At 47.6% G+C, this 25,755-nt stretch overlaps 1 protein-coding gene across 7 annotated transcripts in view; it reads left to right on the forward strand.

Annotated features, from left to right (window-relative positions):
• Positions 1-25,755, forward strand: part of FAM210A (family with sequence similarity 210 member A) — a 462,026-nt gene that overhangs the window by 260,175 nt on the left and 176,096 nt on the right. For all 7 annotated transcript variants that reach the window (XM_069620813.1, XM_069620812.1, XM_069620811.1 and 4 more), the window contains one exon: positions 24,232-24,693. In XM_069620813.1, coding sequence (XP_069476914.1) covers positions 24,257-24,693 — 437 coding nt within the window. In that variant the 5' untranslated portion in view covers positions 24,232-24,256. The remainder of the gene's footprint in view (positions 1-24,231; positions 24,694-25,755) is intronic.

Here is a 25,755-nt window from a genome sequence, read left to right on the forward strand (position 1 = left end):
CTTAGTTCCCCAAGTAACTGGGCTAGCTGGTCGGTATCCGAGGTTTCCATAGCGCCTGGGTGGGAGTTTTGCGATAGTCTTTGCGTTCTGTAACGCTCACCTGATTCCCGCAGAGGCGCCGGTCTTGACTGGGTGAATGCTGTATCTTCAAAGGTGATGTGTAACACACGGTTGGCTCTTTGGCTGGACCTCTGTGCACTGTATGTCTGACTCGAAGAGTAAGATGTCTTAGATAAGTGAACGCCGAGCTCTCCATCTGCCTCGGGGCAGGGTGCCGTAACCAGTTTCTTCACTGGATAAGGGTGCAGGCCTCTTGACCTCAGAGGACTGCTGTCCGTCGTTAACTGCACGAACGGTAAGTTCTGGGCACTTCAAATGTCTTAAAAGTCTTTTGTAATGATATCTCTTGTTTTGCAGGGTTCCGGCGATGGCGGGTGGCGGGCTGATGAGAGTTGAGGATCGAACCCGCGTGAGGAATAGAAGCGCCTGGAAGCACGTAAGTAAGCACTTGTAGCCTGCTTCACGATGCGCACTAACTGTCCCTTTTATCTTGCAGGTACAAGTTCGGAGCTTTAGAGAAGCTGAAGGGTGCTGGAATACCCACTGGATTCGGCGTGGGAAGGAGTAATGGCACGTGAGTAATAAAGTTGCCCAATGTCTTTAAACGCACCTTCTTTTGTCTTTCAGATGCGGGATGCAGCGCCGAAGGCCTCCGGAACGTGCGAAGAGCTGGTAAGCTTTTGTCTTTCAGATGCCGGAATGCAGTGCGAAGACCTCCGTAGCATGCGAAGAGTAGGTAAGCCTTTGTCTTTCAGATGCCGGAATGCAGCGCGAGGCGTTGGTGACAGCCGATGGACCAGGTAAGAGATGCGCTGCCACTGAAGACCGTAGTGCTAACCTGTTCTTTCTTTGTCTTTACAGGTGCTGCTGAAGACTGGATTCCAGGATGGTAAGCCTTTGTTCCCTTAGGCCCAGGATCAGAAGCAGAAGACACGATGAGCGTTCTGCTGCAGAGAATGCAGAATAACGCAAAGCAAGATTCATCCATCGGGTGTGGTTTAAATAGCCTCCTGTAGTGCTTAGGTGTCTCCTTCCACAGCCACGCCTAGGTAAGAAAAGAGTTCCTGCTTTCCAGAAGAGTTCCAGTGTTCTGAACCTAGGGAGTGGCTCCTGCCCCACCCAACAGGAAAAGTAGTCCCAAACAGAAGAGGATCAGGGGTTCAACTGGCAGGTAAGTAAGCAGCATGGTCTGCTGCAGGTAAGTCCACCCAAGCATTATGAGCCCGGCGCTTCCAGCGCTGGGACTGGGCATCTTTATGAGCCTGGTGCCACTGGCGCCAGGACAGGGTCCAAAAGGTCCCAATTGGAACTGGCTGGCACTCGGAACCGGGATTATGGGTCTGCTTCCAAGGGAGTCGGGCAAGTCCTGATCTTTTGGAAGCAGAGATCATGACAATCCCACGCCTTGGTCGACCGGAAGATACATCTTGCTGGGGCCTCCAAAAATGTATCGGGGTTCGCTTCGAAAACCCACCAAAGTAGTCAAAAAGGATTGTATGCCGGTGCAAGAATGAATGCCATTTTATTCAGGGTACCAGATGCAGCTGGGACAGCAAATGCAAAACAGATTACGGATCACTGAAACACCCCGCCCCCCAATCCTCCCCCCTCTTCTTCACACCTCCATCTGTACGCATGCACTAACTAAATGTACTTGGACTAGTAAGTGTGTCTGTCCTGTTCCCCCTACCCACCTTTTCTGGCCTCCCTCCCTAGCTGGTCGAAACTCCAACACTTCATGCACTTGCGCTAGGAGAAACACCGTCGGGCCTAGTATGCTAGTTTTTCTGTTTAGCTCATTCGGAAACTTTAAGGCCTAACAATGATTACTGTATTCCCTTGTTCCCTTTTTGCCTTGAAGTGCTTTGAAGCACTCCACCTGTGCAAAAGCGCTGTGTTAATAAACAATTACAACATAACTGCATGAAAGGCAAAGAAACTGTCAAAGAAACACCCGCCAAAGTTAGAACCTTTATACAATGTGTTGGGTAAGATTTTCATAATAATGATAAATATTCCTGACCTGTATCAACCCCGGAACTTTTATCTTTTACTGGTGGATTATTTCCCCTATACCTCAGTGAGTGGGAACCTTTTCCCACACTCGTAGAATCTTCTACTCTTTTTAGGAGTTTCATTTTTAAGACTCTCCATAGTGTCTTTTAAAAGTTATCTTCATTGACAATGTTTTGGCAATAAGTGCCTATTGTTGCTGGGTTGCCCTAGGGGCTCCCCTTTTAACTTTCTCTGGTTAACCTTGTGAGAACTACAGTTCCCAAGGGTAGAAAGGATCTTTGGATCCCTTTTACGTTTTATTTGGTGAAACCAGCACACCCCACCTTATGTATAGTGCTGGGGAGATGCAATGTATACCTGCTCTCACTAAAATAATGGCCATTATAACCAGGATAAACTGACCTTCAATGTCTGGTGGCAGGGTTACCTTTTATTAATTCGGTGCACATTTACTGCAGGCTGTTTGCACAGCCCCGGTAAAAGCACCCATGGGTGCTCATTTTACCGAACTGGCCCCTGTCTTGTTTTATTGCCGTTTTAGTGTTCCTTGTCCTTTCTTGTTCCTTCCCCAGACATCCAGGGCAGGACATTCCTTTGTGTGATTTTTTTTTCTTTGGCGGGAGTCCTGTGGACTCCACGCCCAGGCTCCAGAGTATCTGTGAAGGCAGGAAGCGATGGAGGAGTCAAAAACTCTGACCCCCTTTGTCTTCCAGCCTGAGCGCGAGATTCCAGCTCAAACTGGAAGGCTAGCTGTCCTGAAAGAATTGCCAACCCTCCATATTTGAATGCTGCAAGGCTGTTTGATTGGATGGGTTTCTGCATAAGAGTCTGAACCTGGAAGTTGAAGAGGTAGTCGACCACTGGATCCAAAGCCAAAGAGAATGATGACGAAAAAGCAGCTGAGATGATTTCCAGCGACCAAAAGCCTGCTGTGTAACCGGAGCCTGCTGCAGCCCTTCCTTTCAATTGATCTGGGGTCTCCAAAAACGACGACCCAGAGCCTGGTGAGACCCTCTAGAATCAAGAAGACCTGCTTTTTGTGCCATCCCATGCCGTGCTGGGACCTTGCAGGGCTACATTACCCTGGGACCTCAAGCCATCAAGTCTTCCGAATCTCGCTGAAACTTTGTGGGCATCCTGCTGGATCTCCAGAGACACGATTCACGTCCGAAGATTCCCCTCACCAGAGAGCTGGACCTTTGTAATGACGCTAATCTGACCAGCGATATTCTGCCTTCTTCTGTGCTCTTGAAAAGGTGCCAAATCCAAAGAGCCACATCCACCCGCGAGGAAAACCTTGCCTAGGGCCTTCCGAGTTGATCCCTGCTGCAAAGGCCTTTCCAAGGTCCTATTTTCAGTCCCCACGACAAGGAATCCACCGACTGGGTTTTTGGTCCTCCTTCTCCAAAATCTTTTGTGCTGAGATACTGTGCTGGCTTGGTTTATTTACTTACCTTAAGTCTCTTGTGATTCCTGTGTAGTTTTGGGGTGTTTTCTGTGATTCGGTGTCCTCTCGTCCAGTTCACCCAGGCCCACTGCTGGAATCCTCCTAGGGTGTCTTCTGGGAAGCCCCTGGACCCTCAACTAACTCTAAAGTAAAATGCTTACCTGTTTGAACAGTCTTCCTTGGGAACTCTGACTTTTTCTACTTAAGAACTTATCATGATACTGCCTGTTGGACACTAGACCCTAGTGTTCCCCCCCCCTTCTGCCACCGAGAATACTCATGATCCAAGAACAAGGGATAGACTTCTAAAGGATTGGGCCTTTTGCCTAGAAAAGAGAATACGTGTTTAAAAGTTAATTACTTGTAAAATAAGTTGATTGGTAACTGTAAGTCTTAGAGTGCACAGTTACAAAAGTTCTTACTTACCTTGGATGTGTGTTGCACTATTCTGAAAAGTATATATAATTTTAAGTTAGGACAAGTGGCCTAGAGAGCGCGGTGAAGGGTAACACGGATGTCAGCGCAAATAAGCAAAAGAGGTCCATGTACTTAAACAGCAGGTGTCTAACCTTGGAAAACGAGTGGAAGAGGCGGAAGGACGGGCGAGACTGAACAACATCCGAGTGGTCGGCCTGCCGGAAGGAGAAGAGGGCCAGGACCCTACAAATTATGTGGAGAACATGATCCTGCAAGAGATGGGGGCGGACAAGCTCTCGTAAGGGTTTGCGGTTGAAAGTGCACATCAGGCTCTGAGGAAACCACGGCCTGGGGCCCCACCGCGGCCGATAATTGCCAAAATTCTAAACTACAAAGACAGGGAGATTTTGGAGTATTTTCGTAAAGGTGGTACGATAGAAAGGGCATCCACTAACATCACTGCATATCCTGACTATACTATGTTGGTGCAAAGGCAGCGGTACAGTTTTTTGTTTTTTTTTAAAACAGTTTTTAAATAATTTTTTAAAACAAACAATACAAACCCAACTGGCAGCGCTTTTTGCAACACTGCTCCCCCAATCCCTCCCCCCTCAAGAGCTTATTTGTCCTTCACTTTCCGTATCTGCTACGTGTGGCAGGGTATCACCTCCTTCTGAGTCTGCAGAATCCGTTATTGTTCCAAACAGTCCTGCTATTAATACTCTCCATGCTATCAGGGTACCCAATTCTTCTTCTCCACTCATACCACATGCCTCCTGCCATACCACCGTTTCAGCCTCCGCCCATTTCTGCAATTCCCACCACCATACCTCCACCCGTGGCTTATGACACTGCTTCCATCCCACGGCAATCCTCCGTTTTGCGAGCACATATGCCAAGTCCTTCAATTTCCCAACATGTTTAAGTTTCCGTGGTCTGGGAAACCCTCCCAACAGGCAGGCCCAGGCCGTATCTATAATGAGCGTGACCCCTTTGTACGCTAGTTTTTGCGCCACTTCTCCCCAGAAACTCTCAATCACTGGGCAAGACCAAAACATGTGTGTCATATCAGCATTTTTCTTGTCGCATTTTGGGCACGCTTGTCGCTTAGATGTTCTCATCAGGGTCATATAGGCTCTGTGCGTTATATACAACTGTATTTGTTGTAATCTAGCATTTCTTGACACCTTCTTGTGGTATCCCTTAGCACGCTCCCACTTCCCATCCTCCATCTGTGCTCCCACCTCTGTTTCCCAATCCAACCTCAAATGCGTCAACTCCTTCCCAACCCGGGTCATCACCATCTCATACAATCTAGAGATCTCATGCACCCCTTCTGATATGTCATATATTGTCCCCATAGTGGTGTCTGGTTCCTCCGCCAATACAGTCTCAGGCCAGATTTTACGAATATTCTGCACCAGCCTTAGGTACGTGACATACTGGCCCCTATGCAAGCCTGCCTCTTCCCCTAGTCCTTCAAAATCCCTAATGGTCCCCTCTTGCCAAACATCCCCCAATGTAACCAGCCCGACCGACTCCCAATAGGTCCTGATTATCATCCTTAGTTGCTTGTCTTGCCCTGCCAAAGCAACCAACGGCACCTGCGGGGAACACGGGTACGGGTCCTCCATCATTCGACATACTCTACGCCACATCTTCCACCCCAGCAACATCATTCCCGGGTGCTCCTTCATTTCTGAACTAGGCAACCAAATAATTTCCTTCAGGTAAAATGGAGTGCAATCCTGTCCAAACAGCCTAAATTCGGGAGTTACCTCATCAGAGAGCCATTTGACCACATATTGCAACTGACCAGCTACATAATAGGCCTCAAAATTAGGCAGCTTAATACCCCCCCTCTCATGGAAATTCTGCAACTTCCATAGCGCCACTCTATTCCGGGTGCCATGCTATAGGAAGTCTCTGCACATACTATTCAGCTTGGCAAAAAACTTCTTAGGTATCATATACGGAATATTGCTGAAAAAATGTAAGAGCCTAGGCAGGACCACCATTTTAAGCATCGCTCCCCGTCCCATCATTGCCAATGGCAACTTCTCCCAAAACTTCATGCTTATACGGATTTTTCTCACAGCCACCTCGGTGTTATGCAAATGTTCCTCATCTACCGTGTGATACACATCTATTCCGAGGTAGCGGAAGGAACCAACCGCCCATGGTATCGGCAACACTGGCAACCGCTCCGGAAGGGTTCCTCTGTAGCTACCCAATGGGAATATGCTCGATTTTTGGGGGTTCACCGCTATGCCAGACAGTTCCGCATACCTTTCCATTACCTCCAGAATATATTGAAGATTTTCCTCCAGATATTTCAAATATAATAACAAATCGTCAGCATACAGGGATATTAGGTGTTTCCCCCTACCTCGATGCCTATCATGTCATATTGTTGCCGAAGGTACACTGCCTGGGGCTCCAGGGCCAGAATATATAACATTGGGGACCAGGGGCACCCTTGTCTGGTGCCTCTGCTAAGTTGCCATCTCTCGGATATCACCGCTCCTGTACGAACCCTAGCTAGCGGCTCAATGTACAGCAACTTCGCCCACCTAATGTAGCCTGGCACCATCCCGTATTCCCTCAGGGCCTCCAGCAGCCACGACCACCTGACTGAATCGAAGGCTTTGACTGCATCCAAGGACACAACCGCCATTTCACCCTCGCTCTTGCTCCCCCATTCAATCACCCGGTGGAGTCGCCTATGGTTGTGGGTTATATTCCTGTTGGGGACATAACCTGTTTGGTCTGGATGTATCAATTTACTAATAACTCTCCGCAATCTATTAGCCAGGACCGCCGTCAATATCTTGCCGTCCTGATTCAGCATTGACAAGGGCCTGTAGGAGCCGCAGCTATGCCCTGGTTTGTTGGGTTTAGGGAGCGGTATTATGATCGCTTCTCTAAGCGATTCCGGCAACCGGTCCACCTCAAACGATTCATTAAGCATTTCTAGCATGGGGGGGGGGCGGAGTACCTCCTCTCTATATGCTTTATAAAATTCGCTAGGAAGTCTGTCCGCTCCCGGGGTCTTACTGGTGGGCAGCTGCCTCACCACCTCATCCAATTCCTCCAAAGTAATCGGTGCATCCAGCTCTTCTCTTTCTTCGGCACTAATCTTAGGTAATCCAATATCTCTTAAAGTTTCCCTTATCTCCTCTCGGCTGTCCCCCCCCTTTGTCCTCATATAGTGCCCTGTAATAATCCAAGAATGCCTCATTGACTCCTTGGGCGTCCGCTACCTCTCCATCCTCTCTCGTTATCGTCCTAATCGGGGGCGTAGGGGTTTCACTCTTGTATAGCCACGCCAAGAGGCGGCCCGTTTTATCCCCACCTGCATGCTGCCTCTCAACATACTTCTTATAGTTAAGGTTGCAGAGCCTTTCCCGAAGTTCCACACACTGCTGCTGTAGTTTAAGTACAAGCTCCGCATCCCCCCCTCCACTATTGAGTTCCCTTTCCAGTTCATCCTCAGCTCCCCTTAACTCCGTCAGGACCCCACCCTGCAGGCTCTTTGATTTAGCGATGGCAGCACCCCGCAACACCACCTTAAAGGCTTCCCAGAGCGTGCCCGCCGAGTCCACACTGCCAGTGTTCTCTTCGAAATAATTTATAATCTCGTCTCTGATATCCTCTCTGAAGACCGGATCCTTGAGCGCCTCAGCCCGGAGGCGCCATGTTAGTATCCGCGCCTTGGGGCGGCAGTACTGCCACCCCAGGACCAGAGGCGAGTGGTCCGACAGGACCCTCGCTTTGTATTCTATTTGGGTGGTCTCTACCACCACATCCGGCGTGGCAAAAAAATAATCAAGTCTCGTATGCAGTTGTTGCGGGGCTGAGTAATGCGAATACTGCTCCCCATTAGGATGTTTCAGTCTCCAAACATCTGCCAGCCCGAAGTCGTCGAGCAGTGTCTGCCATACCCTGGCTGCTGGGGTGGGCCTATCGATCTTATCATCAGATCTGTCTACCCTGGGGCTCAGCACACAATTAAAATCCCCTCCCCAAATAACCGGCCCACCCACACAGGCACCCAGGTTGGTACACAGAGTTCTAAAATATGCTGCTGTGTTTTGATTGGGGGCATACGTATTTACAATGCACACCTCTTTATTCTCCACCAGCGCCTTCAATATAACCATCCTCCCCTCTGTATCCACCACCTCCTGTGTAAGTTGGAGCGGAACGTGCGGTGCCACCCAGACCAACCCTCCCCTAGCGTAGGCAGAATAGGGAGAACCCACTACAATACCTCTCCACTTCTTCCCCACCAGCTCCAACCTTTCCCGCGTCGGGTGCGTCTCCTGCAATAGTGCAATATCAATCTTCTGTCTTTTCAAATACATCATGACCTTGTTCCTCTTTAAGTAACTATTGAGTCCCCTGACATTCCACGTTACGATCTTAAGATCCCCCATAGCTCATACGTATCCTCCCCCTTTCCGTGCAGCCACTCCCACCTGCCCATGCGATACAGATACAACCCTCTAGCTCTTTCTTGTAGCCTCATGTACAAACTCGAACTCCCCATAACTATGTACACCCCAAACTCCCCACTTCCCTCCCCACCCTCCACCCATCCCTTCCCCAACACCACACTCCCCAACTGCTGCCCAGCTCCATCCATGGAACTCAGGCACCCCCACATCTACCCCTGTAAGCACCAATTTGTGTCCAGAGCTCAGTAGGGTGAAGTCGCCCTAATGGCCACTTAACTAAGGTTACTAAGTGGGGTAAAGAGATCCGCTCTGCAAGGCTCCCCTAAAAACAGCAGTAGTCACAGTGCTCATAACGTGTTGTTTAACAGTCTGACCTTCCCTGCCTAAGGCCGCTCAAATGACTATAATCAAGTCCCAGAATCCTATTCCGCACCATCTTGTAGCGCCCTCCTCGTGCACTACTTATCTTCTCCATCTCCTCTTCCCGTCCGAACGTCAGGCTCCTGGGGGCATCCCTGCGTGTCAAGCCATCCCATGGCGCCCTCCAGAGTCTCAAAAAACAAAGTCATGTGTTTATGAAAAACTTTCAATTTCTCCGGATACAGCAACATGTATTTATGGCCCGCCTCTCTCAATCTCCGCTTTACCGTCCCAAAGTTCATACGGCTACGCTGCACAATCAGGGTGTAGTCCGGGTAGGCCGTTATGTTTGCCGCCCCTCGTTTAATCGTTCCACCCTTGCAGAAGTATTCTAGTATCCTCTCCCGATCCCTGTAATTAAGGATTTTTTGCAATTACTGGCCTAGGTGGGTTTCCCGCCGGCGGCTTCCTTGTCAGAGCTCTATGCGCACGTTCCACCGCGAATCCCTGAGATAAAGCCCCTCCGGGTATCTCCTGCAACAGCATAGATTCGATGAACTCTGTGGGATCGTGGCCCTATGATCCTTCTGGCAGGCCCACGATGCGAATGTTATTTCGTCGGGCACGTCCTTCCGCCTCCTCCCCCCTGTTCTCCAAGTTGCCCACTCTCTGCACCAGGGCATGCAATTCGGCCTTATGGGAGGCACAATCCGCGGTGTTCGGGCTCACCTTTCTCGAGGGTCTCAGTGCGCTCCACCAGAGACCTGACGTCCTGTCGAAGTAAATTTACCTCTTCCTGCACCTCACCGACCTTAAGGTCCAATGCCGTTTTCAGCTCAGTAACGGCCAATTCAAGTTTAGCCTCCCAGGCCGCCTTCAGGTCCGCAATTGCAGCCAGGACCTCTTGGTTAGTGCCCGTCACAGGCATGCTGCCTGCAGGCGACTTATCCTTGCTCTTGGAACTTTCCGGACCAGGGGACGTCTTGGCGAAGTCGTCCAACGTGGGCTGCTTCGCCTTCGGTCTCACGGTTCTATTAGACATGATTCTGCAGCCATACAGGCCGATTCGCGTTAATATCCCAACATAGGGGACCTGCGTTCCGCGCAAGTTACAAATACGCACACAGTCCGCTCCTATCGCCCGACCACCGTGCAGCCTGCTCCTTCCTTTGTTCCGGTCGTTGATCGGCCATTTTGTTTCGTCTTCCGTCTCCGGCGCTCCTTATCTTTTTCGCACAAAACTCCACCGCCGTTCCTCCCACGCCTTCCAAAAGTTCACCAAGCGCAGTCAGTCCGTTCACACACCAGCATGTGTGTTTTCAGCAGTCATAGGCACGTTGTTATGCACTATTTCGCCAGGATCATATCAGGATCTCGGGAGCTCCTCCAGATCGCGTCCTCCTACATGGCCCTCGTAGCCACGCCCCAGGCAGCGGTACAGTTATGTAGCATTCAAGAGAAGACTGCGTGCAGCTGGTATCCGGTACATGCTTTTGTACCCTGCGAGGCTGAAGGTCCTGTATCAAAGCAGAGCGCTCTTTTTCGGCACCCCGGAGGAAGTGACGTCTTGGCTGGACCTGCAGGGCTGCCCGGAGCAAGACGAGGAGCAGGAACGCCAGAAGCACGATAAGTGATGGGAATGTATCACGAACATTGTGGGGATAGGTGGGGGAGAGTCCTAGTATCAAGCTTTGGAACACTTGCTCGATATTATGTGGCTTTCGGACTCTATTACCCCTTTGGACTGGAATATAGTGCACTGATTGTATAAGCGAGCTGGGTAGCGCTAAGCGTAGCAAATTTAAGACCAACAGGAGCAACAGAATAGAGACCCTTTTTTTTTTGTTTACCCCCAAGAGTTAGTAGTAAGGCGGCCGCTAGGGCGCCTTTACCCTTCTGAGCCGTGAGCCTAGGCTTTTGCTGGACTGGGCTAGATGGATGCGGGGGTGCCTGAGATCCAGGGATGGAGCTGGGAAACAGTTGGGGAGGATGTTGTTTGGGGAGAGGGGGAAAGAGGGTGGGAGGGAGGTGGAGGGGCTTGTTGTGTTTATAGTTAGAGGGAGTTTAAGTTGGGGCATGAGCCTACATAGACAAGTTAAGCAGCGGGAATGGGACTGCAGGGGTGGGGGAGGTGGTAGGAATCTGACACGGTATGGGGGAGCTTAAAATAGTTACTTGGAACGTCAGGGGCCTTAATAGTTACCTGGAGAGAAACAAGGTTATGCTATACCTGCTGTAACGCTCACCTGACTCCCACGGAGGCTCTGGTCTGGTTTGGAGTGCTGTTGCCTCTTCAATGGTAAAACGCAGGACTCGAAATATGGAATGGACCGGCCCTTCGAATTTGGCTTGTCTGGCTCGCAGAAATACCCTCCTGTGCGTGAAAAGGAAGTATTAGCGATCGGAGGAACAATGCTCAAACCTACCACACCCTTCTTCCCCTCCACGAGACCCTTCCGTGATTCCCCGTGAATTCTCACCTTAGGGTCTGGAAGGATGAGCTCTCCACCCTGCTTCGGTAGCGGGGGCGCGTTGAGGTCCAGTTACTTCACTGGAGCGTGGTGTGATGAGAGTTCAGAATTGCGTGAAAATCCGGTAAGATATAGTTAAAGTTCAATTGCCGGTCCAAGCTTAATAATAATTGTCTTTTGCTTCTTTTGCTGATGCCGAATAAAGATTCTGTGGTTGGCCGTGACACCGAAGAAGGAAGCTCAGGTGAGTCTCTTTTTTTCCCCATAGGGGCCGGGGTACGGCAATGCCGGAGGATTGGCGCCGACCCGAAGTGAGATGTGCAATCTCAGGTAAGTCGTAATGAGCGTTATTATAATGTCTATGCATTCGCTCACTAATGTTTGTGTTCTTTTCCCATAGGGGCCGGGGTTCGGAAATGCCAGGGATGAGGCACCGACCCGATGTGAAAAAGGAAAACCCAGCAGGTAAGTATTATGGTAGAAATTAAGGATTCTCTATTCTCTTCCCTAGCTCACCTTTGTTCTTGTCTTTTTTCCTTAGGCACCAAAAAAAAAGGCCGAGGATCCTGGTGGTCGCTGATGATCGTGCCGGCGCCTGGTAAAGGTGAGTAGAATGCAGCGCTGCAGCGGGCGACGCGATGCGCCTTTTAAAATAAATGTCTTTCTTTGCAGGTTCGTTGAGGAGAAGATTCTGGGATGCAGATTCAGCAGGTAAATGTCTTCTCTCTCCTTTTCTCTTCCTTTCTCCCCCTTGCAGGTGTTCCAGGATGGTGACGGGCGTGGCTGAAGCCAGGATGCAGGAGCAGACATGGTGAGCGTCCAGCTGCTAAATGCAGAACAACGCGAAGCGTGGATTGCTGCTTGGGTGTGGCTTAAATAGCCTTCAAAGTAGTTCCAGGTATGTATCCTTCCTCCAAAGGTATGTATACTTCCTCCAACCACACCCGTGTGGTTAAGTAGTCCTGAAGATAAAGTAGTCCCATTCAGGCCTCTGGATGGTCTGGATGTTGCAGCATGGTCTGCATCAGGTAAGTCTTTCACCAAGCACCTTCTTACACACAAGTTCCCCTTTATGAGCCTGGACTGAGTCCAAAGGGCCCCTATTTGGGGCTGCTGAGGCTTTCCCAAGTAACATGATGTCTGCCTCTGGGGGTGCTGGACCGGGTCTGGCTCCTTGGAGGTAGGCATCATGACACCTGCGGAGGCAGAAGATGGATATTGCACTGTTGCAAGAGACGCACCTGACGCAAGACAAGGTGGGACGATTGGGAAGAAATGGAAGGGAACTATGGTGGGCTCTTCATACTCGGCCTATGCCAGGGGAGTGATCTTTCGGGTGGCACCACATGTTCCGTTCCAGCTGTTACACACGCTGGTGGAGACGGATGGAAGGATGGTCGTGGTGAGGGGATTAGTGGAAAATAGGGAAATAAGTATTGTAAACACGTATGCCCCAAATCAAAATAGTGCTGCATATTTCAAAACGCTGTGTAATAACCTTAGCAGCTGTGTGGGGAGTGCCGTGATCTGGGGGGGGGGGGACTTTCATTGCTTGTTAGATCCCAGGGTGGACAGGTCAGATGGAAAAATTGATAAACCTACCTCGTCGGCTAAGGCGTTACAGACGCTGCTGAATGACTGGGTTCGCAGATGTGTGAAGGGCGTGCCACCCTCATGAGAGGCAATACTCGGATTATTCTGCCCTGCAGCAACTACACACAAGGCTGGACTATGTCTTTGCCACTCCAGAGATACTGACAGAAGTCACGCATGTTGAATATAAAGCGAGAGTCCTCTCGGACCACTCGCCCCTGATCTTCGGATGGCAATGGTTCCCCCCAAGAGCAAGAATCCCGACATGGCGCCTCAGGGCAGAGGCGCTCAGAGACCCCCTCTTTAGAGAGGACATGAGGGATGAGATTATTAGTTACTTTGAGACGAACACGGGCAGTGTGGACTCAGCAGGCACATTCTGGGAGGCCTTCAAATTAGTGATTAGGGGAGTGGCTATTGCAAAATCAAAAGGGCTGCAGGGATGGATCCTGGCGGATCTGCAAGATACTGAGAAAGAACTGGAAAGGGCTCTTAGGGGAGAAAACAGTACCAACCTAGATACTGATTACTGATGCAAAAGTTTGCTGGTCACTGGGAAAGGCTATGTAACTATGTAACCTTAACTATAGAAAGTACATAGGGAGACAGCATGCGGGTGGAGATAAACCGGGAAGGATCTTGGCCTGGCTATACAAGAGTGAAACCCCTAGACCCCCGATTAGATCAATAATAAGAGAAGATGGAAATGTGGTAGACACTCAAGAGGGTGTCAATCTGGAGTTCGCAAACTATTACGGGCAAATATATGGGGACGATGGGGAGGAGAACCGCGCAATGATGGAGGAAACCCTAGAGGACATGGGATTGCCGCAGATCAGCGCTGAGGAAAGAGAGGAGCTAGACGCACCGATTACCTTAGAGGAGCTGGGGAGGTGGTGAGACAGCTGCCAACTAGTAAGACCCTGGGAGCTGATGGACTCCCAAGTGAATTTTATAAGATATTTAAAGATGAGGTGCTCCCACCGTTGTTAGACATGCTGAATGAGGCGTATCAGCTAGGCAGACTGCCAGAGTCAATTAGAGAAGCGACCATAATACCACTTCCCAAACCTAACAAGCCAGGGCATAGCTGTAGTTCTTATAGACCCCTGTCAATGTTGAATCAAGATAGTAAAATTCTGACTGCCGTTTTGGCAAATAGGTTACGGAAGGTTATAAGTAAATTGATACACCTGTTACGCTCACCTGGTTCCCACGGGGGCGTCGACCGGAACTGGGCAGCTGTTGTTTCCACCAGCGTGACGTGTAGCGCCGAGATGACTGACTGGACTGGCCCGCTCAGCCTAGTTTGTCTGGCTCGCAAGAATATTCTTCTGCAAAGGAGAAGAGGAATTAACCACCCGTGGAATTGAGTGTCAACCCACCTTCCCCACTCCCGTTGTTTTCCCACAGATCACTCTTGATGTCCCCTCCTTAGTCTCACCTGATGGTTTGGAAGGATGAGCTCTCCATCCTGCGTCGACCGCAGGGGCGCGTTGATGACCAGTTACTTCACTGGTGTAGAGGAATTAGTGAGTTCCAGTATTGACTCTAAAGTCCAATTGTTCCTAAGAGTTCAAATGTCTGATCTTCACTCTGTCCGATTCCTTGCAGGTTGCCGATTAATCCACTCGAAGATTTCCAAATGGCACTTGGTAAGATTCAGGTAAGTCTATTGTGGTTTTCCCCTTAGGGGCCGGGGTACGGCGATGAAGCAGAGTTGACTGCGCCGACCCGAGATGAGGTGAGTACCTCCCGTGGTAAATCAGGTAAGTCCTTGGGGGTAGCTTGTATAGCCTTAGAGAGTCCCCTTGCTCACCTTGCTGTCTTTGTCTCCTTAGGTGTCGGAGGGCGGCCGCGAAATGGAGAGAGCGTGATGGAATGCTGAAGTACCGCCAAGCAGGTGAGTTCAGCGCGGCGCTGTAGGAATGCGAAGCGATGCTTCAAAGACTTCTGTCTTTCAGTTCCGTGGCGAAATGGATCAGGATTCAGGTAAGGATTAAAGTTAAAACTCCTGTTCTAACCTTTATCCTTCTTTTCTTCTTGTTTCAGGAGTCCCAGGACTGAAGCGGGCGTGGCTGAAGACTGGAGCTGCTGAAAACACGGTGAGCGTTACGCTGCAGCAAGCAGAATAACGCGAAGCACGTGTGTCTGTCCGGGCGTGGTTTAAATAGCCTTGGAAGAAGATCCAGATAAGTATTCTTCCACAGCCCCACCCAAGTAACAAAATAGTCCCTTCAGTAAAATAGTCCCTCCTAAGTCTCATTTGGCTTGAGTCTTCATGCAGCATGGTCTGCCTCAGGTGAGTATGCAGCATGGTCTGCTTCAGGTAAGTTATCAATAATGAGCCTGGCGCCATAGGTGCCAGGACTGCACCCAAACAGCCCCTAACTGGGGCTTTTGGGCATGCTCCAAGTGGCATGATGCCTGCTTCCGGGGCTGCTGGGCCTGGTCTGGTCTTCCGGGGGCAGGCACCGTGACAACACCCGGACCAAACGGGCTATGTCCCCGACAGGAACATATCCCATAATCCCAGGAGGTTCCATAGGGTCATTGGACATGGGAACGAAAGCGAGGACGAACTGGCGGTTGTGTCACTGGATGCAATCAAGGCCTTTGACTCAGTCAAATGGCCTTGGCTGTTGGCGTCCCTGGCCGGCTATGGGATGGGTCCAGGATATTTACAGTGGGCTAGGATGCTATATAGTGAACCGCTGGCCAGGGTGAAAACAGGAACAGTGATATCGGAGAGGTGGAAACTGGGCAGGGGAACTAGGCAAGGTTGTCCATGGTCCCCCATGCTATACATATTAGCCCTGGAACCCTTACCGATTTGTCTAAGGCAGCAATATGACACGATAGGCATCTCGGTGGGTGGTGAACGACACTTGATATCATTATATGCAGATGACATATTATTGTACTTGCGATACCCGGAAGAAAACCTCCAATACGTTTTGGAGGTGATGGGGAGATATGCGGGACTGTCTGGTATAGCGGTGAATGCTCAGAAGTCTAACATGTTTCCATTGGGCGGGTATAAAGGGACCCCTCTGAATCAGCTACCGAGGTTGCAAGTACCATTGGCGATTAGTACATTCTGCTACCTAGGAATAGATATATACCACGCAGTGGAGGAAGAGCATATGCGTAATACGGAAGTAGCCATCAGGAAAATTGAGAATTGCATGCGGTTCTGGGTAAAGCTGCCTTTAGCATTGATGGGTCGTAGCGCAATGCCGAAGATGGTGGTCCTGCCTAGGCTCCTGCACTATTTCGGGAATATCCCGTATATGATACCAAAGAAGTTCTTTAGCAGACTGGCAAGCATGTGTAGGGACTTCCTGTGGCATGGCACACGAAATAGGGTGGCCCTCTGGAAGCTACAGAACTTTTACAAGAAAGGAGGTATAAAGTTGCCCAACTATGAGGTCTATTATGTTGCAAGTCAGCTGCAATACGTGGCAAAATGGCTTTCGGAGGACGAAACCACTGAAACCAGATTGTTCAGGTGGGACTGTGCCCCATTTTACCTGAAGGAGATCATGTGGTTGTCCCAAACAGAGATGGATGTGCGTCCAAAGATGATGGTACTGGTGTCAAAAGAGAAATTATATTGTGCCTCCTATTGCAATAAATATATGTATATTGGACTACGCCAAGCTGCTCACAAGTCATTTGCGAAGAAATCCGTGTTGCAAGGTCCTGACCTTAAAATCAATGTAAGCCTCCATTTTAGGTCAATCTGTCATTTTAGGTTCGCTTTGTAAAGTCACCCTGTGAGTTAAAATGGTGGACGATGTCATTCCGAAAATACAACATGGCTGTGTTGACCTCTGTATGTAGCTAATATGTAACTTGCCTCCAGGCCACTTGTTGAGGTCGTGAACTGAGACCTTGTCCTTTGTTTACCTGTGTGTAAAGGATTACTCGTGCAATGAAACTAATCCACAAGCATACGTTAAGAACAATGTATTCAAATACTGAACGTAGAACACTTTTTTAACTACATTGTAATAATGTTTGAGAAGACCTGCATGGAAAATCTCAGAATATACAGTTGCCGTATAGGCTTGTTGATATATGTATTAAAAGCAAACCAGTTATATGCGGATGTGCGAGACTTGGCATGAACCCTAGATTGGTGATGTATTAGCGGAATATTAACCTGAAGTGGGGCTGGACATCGTGCTCATACATAGAGTATAAAAACCAATGCATTCTAATGTACAGCGTCTCTCATTGAACACACTGAACCACGCTGGAGTTTGTTGTGTTGCACTGAGGGCCGATAGCTATCTGATTTTGCTCTGTTCTTAGTAACTTGATTTAGTATAAAATAAAGTACTTTGTATGTTCTTTGTAACCCGTGTTCGGTGTATTTCCTTTTGGGGTACTATTTTGATTTTCTTTTCATAGTTGGCACCCGAATAGGGACCCTCAAGATTGATGCCGGATTGTTGAAGGTTGACGCAGGCTATCGGACCGAGATTGGATGGTGTGACAAAAAGGGGCCCCACTGAACGAGGTGCGACACCTCAGCAGCGCTGCACGACCCAATCCCTGGACGATTAGCTTGTGGTCCGAGACGGCATCTTGACTAGGGTCCACTTATCGAGGCGGGCAGATTTGCAGAAATCACCATACACGAGGTAAGATTAGTTAGGTAAGATTCTTTGAAATCCGATCGGACCTCCTTAGGTTTGTTCAGGTGAGTCGTGACCCGACTCTTAAGTAAACCCTGATAATTTGAATTTGGCGCATTGTATCTGCAAACACAATTATTGATCAGGTAACACCAATAATTTGATATGCCTGGGAAATGGTCTACCTGCTTCAGGGCGTTGTTCCGCAGCGATAGACAATCTTTGTAATTTAGCCGTCCCGCACCACAGGAGGGGTCGCCGGCATGTACTATGTACTGTAAGCATGACATTGGAAGTATAGTATTTAATGACATTTGGCACAGACAAACCAGCCATACCTCCTAACTTCAGTGGCCAATCAATGGTAGTTTTGAAATCCCTCATATTGAGTATTTAGAGTCAATTCTATTAAAGAAAAAGGCTAGACCTGCAGGATTTGATGTTTTGCAGAATTGGAAAAAAGAAGCGTTGCAGCAACTTAAAAGTAGAGAAAAAGGTGCGCGTTGTCATAAGACAAATGCCGAAAAAACATTATTGTATAACCAAGATAAACATTCCGAATCGACTAGGAATATGGATAGGGCTTTCTCACTTGGAATTCAAAAAATCTATCATTCCAAAGACCTCCATGCTTCCGATGAATTTATAGACAAATTGTTAAATGAACGAAGGCCTGGTGCCTCTGCGCCACCTCCGTATGTTCCTCTTCCTGCTACTTTGCCTCTTCCTCGTGCTATTCCTGCTGTTCCTCCTCCTCCTAATGTTCCCATTCCTCCGACTCCTCCACCTCTTCTTATCGCACCAGTTACAGTACCTCCATGGAATTTGCTTGCTCCCTCTCTTCCAAGTGGTCCTGAGCCGCTTGTAGTCGATCGAGGTGCAGAGTCAAAGGTTGTCACTCGCAATACTGTACCACCAGAGAAGAAATGTGATTTGATTGCATGGGCTAAGCATTGTATGGAGAGGGATGATCCGGCTAATGTTTTTGCCACACTTTGTAATATGGATAATTTTCCTGAGAAAAATGTTTTTATTGAAGGTTTAGGGATTCATTTATGTGTAATGTGGGGAAATTTAAATACAGATCTCCCGCAAGGGTTAAGGGATCTAAATACTTTAGCGTTTTCTAGAGACACTGTGGAGAAAGTAAATGAGCATGTTGAGAGGTTATTTGGGTATAGAAAGGAGTTAGAAAAGTTGCAGAATGAGGATGACGAGGGGGAAAGTATGTATGTGCAGAAACGGTTCCTTCCTTGTTGAAAATCGATATCTGAGGAAGCACGAATTTGTACGAAGGACGCACTTAGATGGATTTCAGATATGTCGATAACTCCAGTTGAAGTATATGACACATATAGTCAATATACGCCAGAAATGCAGAGGAAAGTGATACAGGTAATGATAGAGTACCTACAGGATGATTGTGTAAAAAGAAAGATTAGTTGTCCCACAGAGTTATTGAGTATATGCAAGAGAGCTTTTTCACTTGACACTTCGACTGCTTTAGCGCTCGACTTGGCTCTGTTGCTTAGTAAGCGTTTGGAGCTACCTACTTCTCAGTTGCCTATGAGAGAGGGTCCTCCGACATTCGTCCCAAAGGTTGAGATTGCGGCTGATCCTGCAACAAATATAGTCGCTGTGAACATTCCTGCACATTATGTATCACAGTTTGTCCACGTCCCGTTCTCAAGACAGGAAGTGAATACTATTAGGCAATCCATTCCTGATATTAGGAAAAACCCGACAGGATTCTATAAAGAAATATAGTCGTCTTGCAATCCTCAGTGTTCACCTTAGGTGATATTCATTTGTTATTCCCTGTACTCCTGCCCGTAGATTTGTGGAAACAAGTTAGAACTATAGACGACATACCAGGGTTGGGAAATACATGGGTGAATATAACTAGAGTCGATGGAGAAAGGCCAGCTGGTGAAAGACCACCTCAGATGATATTAACTTTGCCTGATAGAATCATTGCAAAATTGAAAACCATAATTCCAGAGAAAAGAATTATTTGGGCCAAATTTACGGCCTGTGTCCAAGGAAAGTCTGAGGGTGCTACCGATTTCTTTAATCGGTTCGAACAGGTATTCTCGGATTTCAGTGGACAAGACCTAGGCACAGAGTCTGGGAAAAGGTTATTTGTGGATAAATTTGTTCGTGGATTGCTGTCTGACATCCAGTCACAGATTATGTCTTCTGGGAGCGCTTGTCAGGCGAAGTCCCAATCAGAAGTACTGCACATGGCTCAGTACTACGAGAACTGTGTCAATAATGAAAAAGATAGAGTTGAAAAATGAAAAGGTGATTTGAAGACTAAAGTGCTATTACAGCAAATTGTTAGAGGCCCCAGACGGGATAGTTCTCAGATTAGAGGTCAGGATGTCCCGCAAGGGAATGTGCCCTTGGGTCCTGTGAACAGCGGCGGCAGGTTGTCATGCACAGGAATGGCACATGGAGGCAGCCTGTTGGTTGTGGGCGCACTAACCTGTTACATTCGTCTCATCAGTAGCAGCTACCCTGGCGTCTCGCAGCTGGCCGGCGGAGCTGCCGACTCCTCCCGCTGCATCGTCACGTGTCCAGGAAGACCCGGCAGTATGTTGATACTTTGGGTCCCGTGACGAGAAAGCATGCAGGATTGCGCGTCATGTGACACTGTCACATGACTCTCCTCTGCCCATTCAAAAGCTGCGAGGGAACGTTCATTCAGTGCTTCACAGCTGACTCATCCGAGCACTGTTTGGCGTTTTCTGGTGTTACAATCACGGTACTGAACTACAGACTGTTTTCTTGGATTCCCTTTGTTAAGCCCTTGGTCGTAGTACTGCTCTGCTCTCACAGGACTCTTTGGACTGTTTTTGGATTCCTTTAGATTACCCTTGGCTTCGACGTACACGGCTGGTCTCGACTTCGGAACTCTTCACGGACTGCTTATAGATCTCCGCCTCTGCTACTTCCAAACGTGTCATCCCTGCCAACGCAGGAATTGCGATGCAAATCCATCTAAATTGCCATCCAGTGCAACGCCTTATTTGCCGCTGCCTGTCGCACGCTGCAGCTGCATGGAACACCTTCCATCCTATCTGTACTAGTTAGGATTCAGGCTCCTCCACCTTGCGGTCGGGGGGTCTCCGGTGTTCCTGGTTCCTGGCATTTCCGGTACTCAAATACCTGTGGCCTCAAGGATCGCTCAGGGAGTTATTTTGGATCTGTGTGGTATTTGGGGACAGAGGCCCCATAAACTTCACGACCATCAAGTCGTAAGTTACTCACCTGTGAATTGGTTCTGCCTCTTCCCCAAAAGTAATGTTGTTGATTTCACTCAATTATTCCTGTTGGGATAAATGTATGAGTGTCCCCAACTGGAAGTCTGTATATTAGGTTTCACCCATCTAGAATAACTGTGAGTCATTCATAAAGTGTAACACTGGGTTTTGCGTTCCCTGGTCTGTTTTAGACAAACACAAAAAGAATCTTAGGTTTACGCCTACCTTTAAGTTGCTTATAGCTCCTGTAAAAAGTGTATAGGTTTCACTTGCCTTGAGTATAACTGCGTTATCCTAAAATAAGTTATTGCTTCCCTTAATCTGTGAACTGAAAAACAACTGTAATTGAATGTTCCACCCCAAGGTCCAACTCCCCTAGAATAACTGTTATCCTGAATCGTGTATTATAGGTTTATACTGTTCCTCGACTTTGTGTCTCACTAGATCAGAAACGTATATTGTCCAGTTGATATTACTATGTGATTTCCTGCTAAGCATCATGGTACAACTGAAAGGGTCTACTACCCTGGTATTACTGAAAGTAATCGAAAAGTAACTATTGATTTTGACTTCCCTACAACTCCTGTTAGGTGTTCCAAATAAGGTTATATGCTTTGGTCTGTGCACCTTCAAGCATAGTGTTGTTTTTTTTAAATAAATGTGGTTATATATCATGTGATAGTACGTATTTCCCCCAAGATTCATCTGGGCCTACGGGTATTTAAATAAACTATTTTACTATGTATTTTTTACAATACATAGTGTTTCAGTGTTTCTTTGGAGCATTTGTATTAAAATGTCATTTGTACTGATTCTACAGCCCTCTCTACCTCCTAAGATAAGCCTGGCTGCTCTGTCTACGCAACCTTGAACTCAGGTGGTACAGCCTTATACTAAGAGTGGAGTCCTGTACTGCCTCAGTTTAATGGTTTTACTAAGCCCTTAGTTGGACTTCATTAAAACTGCAAGTAATTAGTATTCATGATTGTGCGACATGAAAAATTCTCCCCACAAAAAGCTGATTGGATATCGTACATTGATCTCTTATAGAAAAGCATACATTGTGTTAAAAAATTGGGTACACAAACCTTCCTCCACCGCCCTCAATTACCACCTGTGATGACACAATCCACCCCAATTCCCACAGCACAAAGTTAACTCATTGAAACATTTGAGACGACCAGCGGAACTTTAATCAGCTGCCCTGTTCGCCTCATCCTGATTCTCATGGGAATTGCTTTCCACAATGACCCCGCCAGAGCCTCGAACCATGGACATACTGGTATACAAATGTTGCATGGTGGCATCTTGCTCTGTCCTTCTTCCGATTCTTCTGGTCCAGTAGTTGAGTTTCAGCTCCAGGACCTCTGGATTTATCCAGGAACAGTGACTGAGTCCACCAATCATGTTGTATGCACATTTCAAACTTGTGGCGGATGTTGGGAGGGGCAAGGTTTTCGAATGGGGCCAGTCAGCCTCCCAGTCTGAACTGGTTTCAGTCAGGCACCCTGCAGGACAAAGGACAAGAGAGATTTGGTCACCTCTCCTACTTCCTGTCCTACCAAAGACCCTTTGCTAGCTTTCCTTGGGAAGCCCGGTGAAGACGAAGGGACAAGAGAATTCTCCCCCTCCCAGATAAGTGGAAGAAGGACCGAGAAAGGACAATTGCCAGCAGCCCCCCAGAAATATTCACAGAAAGTCATACAAAATGTACACTGCCATCAGCTTGAACAGAGGAACCTGTCACAGTAACAATTTGGTACTGAAGAATTGAGAAAAGGGATACATTGTCTCCCCTTTCCCTGGTAACTTTAGGAGCTAGTCAGGGAAAAAAAGAAACAATGGAGGGGAAGCTCTAGGAGCCTCCAGCAATACTGCACAAAACGCGGTGTGCTGCTTTAGTAAAATGTAGATGCTAAAAAGTTGGAGGAAGGCAGGACTCCAAGCAGAAGTAACAAAAAGTGGTCAAAAAGGTGCCATACACCAGAGTAAAATGGAGTGTGAGTGGGGGTAGGAGGGGGATTCAACTCGCTCAGGAGAATTAGCAAAACATCCAGGTGTACAGCAAAGCAGGGCTGGTGGACACACAGAGTGGGGATGTCATACAAAGAAAGAAAGTGACTATGACCCCGTTGAAAGCAAAACTAAATCCCAGTTGCCCACACGTCAGTGAATTTAGGGTGATTGAAACACTTTGGTACCAAATGGCTTGCTTTAAAAGCACCCCTGACCTGGCAGTCATATTGGACACTGAGGGCAGCACATCCGATAAAGGGTAAGAGTGACTAAGGGGGTAGGGAGTAGCAAACTTTTACTCAAGTCCCGCTGGCCACAAAAGTAAAGCGGAAAAACGAAGGAAGTCAGCAAAACGTTTACAGCACCCCCAAAGTCGGGGATCCAGAACTTTGCATTTTGCTTAACACTTACCCTTTGCCTGTGTTGCCTCTACTGATGCAAGGCTCCTCTGTGTGCATATTTCCCTCTTTAAACCCATGTCCTGTTGATGTGTAGATCTCTCTCTACTCTTGGATGTCTCTAGGCTTCTGTGACCACAAAAGTGATGGGTGGAAGGTTTTGAATGAATCTGTACCACTGGCATTGCTCTGGGCAACCTTCCACACCACCGGTTTTTAGCCCATCTGCGCCATTGCAAAAGGGGTCCAGCCATATGCAAATCAGTCAGGTACTGCCACCAATGGTAGCAGCCCAGCCCGAACTGCTAGGCCAGGTCCCTTCTGCACGGAAACACAAGCAACCCCAGACATGTTTCGGCCTTGTTGGGCCTCCTCAGTGAGGGGCAGCTTGGTTCCCTATGGCGCAGCGAGCAAGGGACCCATGTCTGGGCATACCCTCTCTCACATAGTGAGACAAACTGTGACCACAAAAGTGATGGGTGGAAGGTTTTGAATGAATCTGTACCACTGGCATTGCTCTGGGCAACCTTCCACACCATCGTTTTTTAGCCCGTCTGTGCCATTGCAAAAGGGGTCGAGCCTAGAGACCCAAGCTACTCCTCACTGATGTGGCCCAACAAGGCCGAAACATGTTTGGGTATGCTTGTGGTCTGGGTAAACAAAACTTATTTGGGGTTATGATACACAGTGTCCATAATGTATTTGATCTTGGGGTTGGGGGCTGGAACTGGGGAGACTGAGGCTGGGCTGATGTATTCTCGCTTTCCTGGTCACCAGAGTTGGCCTTCGGTATGGAGTAAGGACATTGAGTATTTTAGTGAGGTGGGGCAATCATGAAAATCTCTGCAAGACCTCTTTATAGTTATCCGTATCCTTGGGTAGAGCAAAGCAGTAAGAGGTGAGTTATCTGCATCAGAAGAATATACTAGAATATTACCAGCATAGAAGAAATGTATTTCTCCCAAGTTGTCTTTCTTGATCCATGCACTAATTGTTCCCAGAAAAGGTTTGGCATGTATTCAGATATTTCCAGCTAAAGTAAATATTGATTGTGATACATGTTTGTATTTGTCTCCTGCAGGAGTCTTTCAACATTATCCTTGAAAATGCAAAGGCACTTTATGCGAGCTTTGCTCCAGCGCACAGATGGAATGTATTTGGCGTCCTGCCAAACCAACCTCTTCCGTCAAGGCTCATGCTTAAAGAAGTTGCTGTACCCACTGAATCGTGGACATCTGGTACTGAACCCTCAAAAACAGTGGCTGCATTCATCTGCTCCACCCAGTGATACTCCAGGAAAGAAGACACTGGGCGAGCGTCAATTCCATTCAAATGATCCGCTTCAGAAAAAGCCCTCCTCAGGAAGTACCCGGGAAACCGGGGTAGAACTCAATGGAGAGGAGACTGACCCCTTGCAAGACCGTTCACTCACTTTGTTGGAGAGATTCAAGAGGACTTTTAAGCAGTATGGAAAAGTTTTAATTCCGGTTCATCTGGTGACATCTAGCATTTGGTTTGGGTCTTTTTACTACGCAGCCATGAAGTAAGTTTGAACTGAATATTTGTTTGTGTTTTGTTATGTACAGTCCTAAGTGAATGTAGACCTCTAATAATACCAAAAAAGATGACCATCAAAAAAACTGAAAATCAAAAGTACATAATCTGAAAATATCAAAATAAAGAAATATAATTACTAAAGAGAAACATTATTTTTAAAAAGTCATTGGCCGGAAAAGGTGCTTAAAATTACAGTTTTTCAGATCCTACTAATGTCGAGTTCTAGATCAATTTTCAATTTTAGAAATTGCTTTAAAATTTGTGAGAAAAAAAAACGTAGACCCGTTGTGTTCCACTTTGAATAGGACATGTGGCGTTGTGACTTAAACTTAGGGGTGATATGTCATAACTATATGGGCTAGTTCCTTGTAGTCAACTCAGTTTTATTGGTTGTACCGCTTCTTGCTTGCAATCAGTGTCTGTCTATTTTGTTTCAAATTGTTTATCAATACTTCGACCTGCTTACATTTTTCCATTTAAACATTATTATTATTTCTTTTTAAAGAAAGCAAACTACTGATTTTTTTACTACTTCGTACTCGTCATCTGACAGAAGCCAACACTTTGTTAGAGTCGCAAATGATTACCCATTTAACTTGATGTGAGGTTGTTTCTTCTGATTGTTTTGGGAAAATAACTGGTAGTATAGGTTTCGACCTGCCAAGAACCACAGTAATACTAAGGAGTATTTTATTATTTCCTTCTGTACCTTATCTCCTCATTATCAAAAATATTTATTTGGCCAATGCAAATAAGCACCTTTCGTTTGTGATGCGAGGACTAATATTGGTGTGGGTTGTTAGGGAGAATTCTTTTTTCTGTGATAATTCCCTTCTACCTTAGAGACCCCCAGCTCTTTTGCTGGACTTTAAGACTTTTAATTTGTATCCTGGAGTGACTGAGACCTTTTCCTCACTCTCATGTATGTTTGATCTGATTTGGACTTTGTGTGTCTTTTGGTTTTGGAATCTGACAAACTCCATAGTCATCACCTATTGTATTGTGGCACACATCACCTTCAGTGCAGTGTCGCAGAGAAGGCCTTTGG

Source organism: Ambystoma mexicanum, chromosome 5q, assembly GCF_040938575.1.
Source record: "Ambystoma mexicanum isolate Mex_15411 chromosome 5q, UKY_AmexF1_1, whole genome shotgun sequence".
Classification (NCBI taxonomy): domain Eukaryota; kingdom Metazoa; phylum Chordata; class Amphibia; order Caudata; family Ambystomatidae; genus Ambystoma; species Ambystoma mexicanum.